Source organism: Microtus ochrogaster, chromosome 7 (assembly GCF_000317375.1).
Source record: "Microtus ochrogaster isolate Prairie Vole_2 chromosome 7, MicOch1.0, whole genome shotgun sequence".
NCBI lineage: Eukaryota > Metazoa > Chordata > Mammalia > Rodentia > Cricetidae > Microtus > Microtus ochrogaster.
The window spans coordinates 57,027,919-57,033,460 of NC_022014.1; the positions used below are offsets into that span (position 1 = coordinate 57,027,919).

At 49.8% G+C, this 5,542-nt stretch overlaps 1 protein-coding gene across 1 annotated transcript in view; it reads left to right on the top strand.

Moving 5' to 3' along the window:
- The window catches only part of Slit3 (slit guidance ligand 3), a 597,086-nt gene that overhangs the window by 537,792 nt on the left and 53,752 nt on the right, over nt 1-5,542 (top strand). Inside the window, exons 21-23 of the mRNA XM_013347495.2 lie at nt 787-855; nt 2,911-2,982; nt 3,563-3,634. Of these exons, the coding sequence (XP_013202949.2) occupies nt 787-855; nt 2,911-2,982; nt 3,563-3,634 (213 nt within the window). The remainder of the gene's footprint in view (nt 1-786; nt 856-2,910; nt 2,983-3,562; nt 3,635-5,542) is intronic.

Below are 5,542 nucleotides of genomic sequence, written 5' to 3' on the forward strand. Positions count from 1 at the left end.
CCGCTGTTCAGTGTTTCTTTTGTGGTTGCTACTTTTCAACTTTCCCCAGTTAAGTCCCTGCAGGTTCTAGTAGACTCTCCCTGAGTATCATCTGCCACTTAGCATCTCCCTCAATTTAAATTTGAGTTCTTAAGACAAATGATGTCTGAGTTCCCCTAACCACCCTCCCAGGAGCTAAATAAAAGCTGTGTGGAATTGTCAACCTTCCTAACGCTTCAACCCTTTAATACAGTCCCTCAGGTTGTGGTGACCCCCAACCATAAGATGATTTTTTTTTGTTACTTCATAACTGTACATTTGCTACTGTTATGAATCGTAATGTGAATATCTGATTTGTGGGAAATCTGATACGCAACCCCCGAAGGAGTTGTGACCCACAGGTTGAGAACCACTAACCCACTGCTTAGCCTCTAGATCAACTAATGGTTTCTGTGTAGCCTGGAGTAAGTGGCTCCTCAGCTCTGTGTTGCTGCTACTCAAATATTGTGATAGGTCAGCATTAAGTGAGTGCTTCGCTTATTAATATTAAATAGATCTGCACCGAGCGCCGAGTGTGTATCAGCAGTGTAAAGAGCCCTGTAGGATGCAGTGGAGGGCAATTTAACAAGAACTCTTGCTTCGTGAAACTTACTCAATCTAGTGGAGAAAAAATATCACCGGCTGAGTGATTTCAGGATTACACAAGGATGACAGATGGTGGGGGGGGGGTGACTCATGGAGGCTTCTTGTGGTGTGCCTAGCGTGCAGTACCCTTCCGGGTGCTATCACTCTGCACCTCTCTTTCAGGTACCTGGAAGGAAACCATTTGACGGCGGTGCCCAAAGAATTGTCCTCGCTCCGCCAGCTGACGCTTATGTAAGAAGCCTGCATTTGTCTCTCCTCCCTGAGGTGGTGTGGTACAGGACTTTGGGGAGTAAGAGAGGAGGGTGCTGTGGCAGATCCAGCAGTTCTCAGCCTGTGCGGTGCACGGGGGAGCAGCAGGGAGGAAACGGAGCAGGCTGTTGTGAGAGAATTTTCCAGAGAGGCGAGTGTGTGGAAATGGCCACAGAATGGCAACCATGGGCTCCGAACTACCTTCCTGTTGACTTGCCTCTGACCTTCCAGGCTCCAAGCTGAATTCCCGAGTCTTTTGGAAGTCCAGTTCCTTGGGAACTGTGACCACACTTAGATCTGCCAGGAGCCCAAGCAGGCATCCCTTCTTCCTTCTCTGGTTTCCCAGAAAATGTCCCAAGTTGATGGTTTAAACCAAGGGCCTTCAATAATGCCTGCTACCATCTTCAAGCCTCCCAAGAACCTGAAAACTCTTGAATGGGGAACAGTGAACCTGGGCATGGAAGAGGCCTGTGAGCTCTGTCTCTCAACAGCGTCTCTGCCTTGCTTTGGTGGGACCCAGAGGGGTGAAATTACTCCTTGGGCAAGTGGTAATTGAAAGATGCCCATGTCTGCTTGAGAGGGGTAGGAGCCAGTCCACAAGAGACAAGAATGGGTCTTTCACAATGAATATCAGAGGCGCAGTAATAAAAGGTTTCAGAAAGCCGCCATTAGTCCCTATTCTTGTTCTCCAAAAACCAGTGTCTGTGTGAACATTTCTCAAAGTCAGAGCAATGGGCGTCTGAAACTGGATAATTATTGGTTACGGGAGTTGTCATGATTATCGTGAGAACCTAGGTGGTGCCCTTGGCCTCTGTTACAAGCCAGTAGCATTTCCCAGTATCGACAGCCTAAAGAAAAGTCTGCAGACATTACCAAATGCCAGGGTAGAACAAAAGTGCCCCCGTTGAGAACCGCTGTTCTGTAGCAGTGGTCGCGGACGTGTGCTGTGGGGAATCGCCCAGGGAGGAGCTCTTCAGGCTGTCGTGGAATACTGTTGCCATGCCCACGTACAGCATTCTAACCTGAATACCCAGGCAGGAAACCCTGGCTTCAGGAGATTTAAAAACTCCCGGGTGGTTCCACTGTGCAGCTAATGATCATCCTGCTCTTCTGGGAGTCTGTCTCTGAGGGTGTAGTGGATAGAGATCTCTTCTTCCATAAAGTTGTCCCTCCTAAGAGATGAAGCATGAAACAAATAAATGACAGAAACGGACTGGTGATAAGAACTTATCAGGGGCCACTTGTGCTGACGCACGCCAGTAGGATTTGCAGAAGGAGATGGAGGCAGGAGAATCACGAGTTCGGGGCCAGCCTGGACCACAAGCCTGTGGTGGGTCCTTTAGCCAGGCAGTGGTGGTTGATGCTTTTAATCCCAGACCTCGGGGAGGGGGCAGGGACAGGGGCAGGCAAATCTCTTGAGTTCTAGGCCATTCTGGTTTACAGATCAAGTTCCAGGACAGCCAGAGATACACAGAGAAACCCTGTCCCCCCCCCCAAAAAAAAAAAACAAAAAACAACAACAAAAGAAAGAAAGAAAAGAATTGATCAGAAGAAGAAATATTCTAGAATAGGGAAAAATTGTTTTCTTATGGGTTATGTTTTGCTAGAATGAAATGGACGAATAGGCATGTAATTAAGTGATTTGATCACGGAAGGGGTAAATAAAAGGATGAACGGGTGGGCCAGGACAAAGTGAATGGGAAAATAACATTTGAATCAGTGGATGAGTGGGTGAAAGGATGGGTGGGCGGGGGATAAATGGACCAATGAGAAAGCGAGTGGATAAATAGGAGGATGCGTAGGCATCCAGAGGGACAAATGGAGGTGAGTGGATATAGATCCAGGCTAGTGATCACATGTGCGTGGGGATAATAGGTGAGTGGGTAAATGGGCAGGTGAATGAGTGCATGGACAGGTGGATGGGTGGGCGCTTGCGTGGCAGTGAATGGATTGGTTGATAGGTAGTAATGGTAGGTTGTAGGCTCCCTCAGGTGCAGCTAACAGTAACTCGTGGCTTTTCTGTTTTACTTTCTCTAGTGACCTGAGCAACAACAGCATCGGCATGCTGACCAATTACACCTTCAGCAACATGTCCCACCTCTCCACACTGTGAGTATGGTGTCAGCCGTGTTTAGCATCTATGGGCATGGCCATGCAGTCTTTCACCCCTCATTCTTGAGGTGCCCGGCTGTCGTGGTCCTCGGGGCTTCAGCTGCCCCGGTGAAAGGCAGGCTTTAGTCACCGGAAGATGCGAAAGGGAGAGGTAGGGGCCTGGCAGATGGAGGAACTGGCAGCTAATTACCTCTGAAGAAGGCTGTCTTCTGAATGCCTTCTGGGAAGCATGCGTGTTCTTTCCCAGTGGAGGATCTCCTACACAATTATATTTTGCTCAGACCCATTTACTTCCCATTAGCTCCGCACGTTGTGAGCACACACCATTTGACAGTGGAGGGAGGGGGTAGGAAATCTGATTAGAGAGCCAGTCTGCTGTGGAACATGGGGGCGGGGGACCAGCTTAGGAGCTTCCTGGAGTGGTAGGAAGCTTCTGTTCCTTCTGTACTGTGGCCCCTTTGACGATACATTAAAGCAGGGAAATCAGAGGAAACGTTTGCTTTGCCCAGTCCGCAGTGTAAACAGTGCACCCACGAGAGCAGGAGCAGCCAGCGGCCTCCCATTTCTCTTTCCACAGGATCCTGAGCTACAACCGGCTGAGATGCATCCCCATCCATGCTTTCAACGGGCTGCGGTCACTCCGAGTGCTGTGAGTCACAGGGCCTTGGGTCACATACATGGTACTGGCTAGTAGCACGAGACCTACAGAGCTCTTGCCTTCCCCCACTGTCTGATGAGCAAAGCCCATTCATTGCCACCCGGCCATGCTGATATACTCAACGGGGTAAAGAGAATGCACTCTATAAGTCGGCCATTCCTGAGGTTCAGCACCCTGCCACTCGTAAGCCTTTAGCCAATCACTCAGGCCCTCGAGTCTGTACTTTGTTGCGTATCCAATGGGTCATCCCACGCCACAATTAGGCTACACTCATGTTTCCTCCCTCTCTTGGGCACAGAGTGTGGAATGGAGCCACACTGACGCGAGCGGGCTTCTCACGGGTGCTCCCTATGGCTTCAGAAGGGTGATGCAACACCCTCTGCAAGGACCAGAGATGACAAGCTGGAAGGCCAGGTGCCATCCAAGCTTGGAAGGTTGGCTTGACAAGGACCTTTTTCAAAGACAGAAAGTTTTAGGTCTGAGTACGGTGACACGCATGTGTAACCCCAGTCCTTAAGGAGACTGAGGCAGGAAGAACATGAGTTCTAACCCAGCCTAGACTATTTAGTGACTTTGAGTCTAGCCTGGGCCACTTAACAAGATACTGTCTCAAAAAAAGGAAGGAAGGAAGGGAGGAGGGAGGGAGGGAGGGAGGAAGAGAGGGAAGGAAGGAGGGAGGGAGGGAGGGAGAAGAAAGAGAGAGAGAGAAAGTTCAAGTTTTAAGAGGTTGCCAACATGTATAACTGACAAATCCTGATGTCCACCTTCTCTTGGCGAGTCAAGAGTCCTAACTGTCCCTGAGCTCTTCCTCTGCATTTCTGCAGACAGGATTGCACAGACTGTAGCCTCCCCTGTCGTACACCCCGCTGCCTGCCTGGTCCTGTCCACCGAGACAGAGGAGCTACACACAAAGGCTAGGGGGCTCCAGAACACTTCTGGTCCCCAAACATCTCTGTTCCTCCCTCCCTGTGTGTCTCTTGACCCATAAAAATCTCATAATGATGGTAATTGTGTCTCTGAATCTTAAGAGGACTGAGTTAGATGCTGCATCGAAAACACATGTCCAGCTCTGGCTACTGTGAATATGGAATAACTCCCCATCTGTTGTTCTGGTCTCATGGGGGTTTGCTGGAGCAGGGGGACACTGCTCTAGGTTAGACCCAACACTAGGTCCAGCTTTCTACCCTGCACTTTTTTATTGAGAAAGAAAGATGTTGTGCCTTTTTCCGCTATCACTTTTAAGGTATCTCCTCATGATGGTAGAGATGTCATCCTGCTCTTAAACCTCTTACCTGTATTTTCTAGTCCATCATTATTCTAAGAGCGACCAACTTCCATATTTGAAAAGGCCAGGACTGGCCATTCCTTCTCCTGATCCTTTGCAATAGTACCGTCAGCTTGAGAGGATGATGCCCATTTTACAGATGGGGAAAACCAAGCCCTGGCTGATGAAGTAACTGGCCAAGTGTGCTTGAGTACAGCCTCCTGCCTCAGTGCCACCCACAAACAGCACCCAGCAACCTCGTCTGTTCCGAGACTCTGGACTGGTGTGATGCATTAAGACCTGCAAAACACCCATGTCAGCGACAACTCCTGCCACATGTCATCCGCACTGTTATTAAACATCAATTCCCGCGAGGCAAAGAAGTGCCCATGCTGACAGTGTGCAATCTGTTAATGTCACTTACTTATTATCCGCGATCTCCAGGGAGCGTGGGAATGGAAACATCAGCGAAACCATTTCCGTGTTTCCAGCCGAATGCAGGAGTGGATAGGTCTCATTCGTCTGGCCCAAAGCCAGACCAGCTGCCCCTTCCACTGCCTGCAGGACCCTGACCATCCCAGCCTCCCACCTCCCCTCCCCTCCAGGCAGTCTAGTGTTGCTGGGGATGCGTTGGA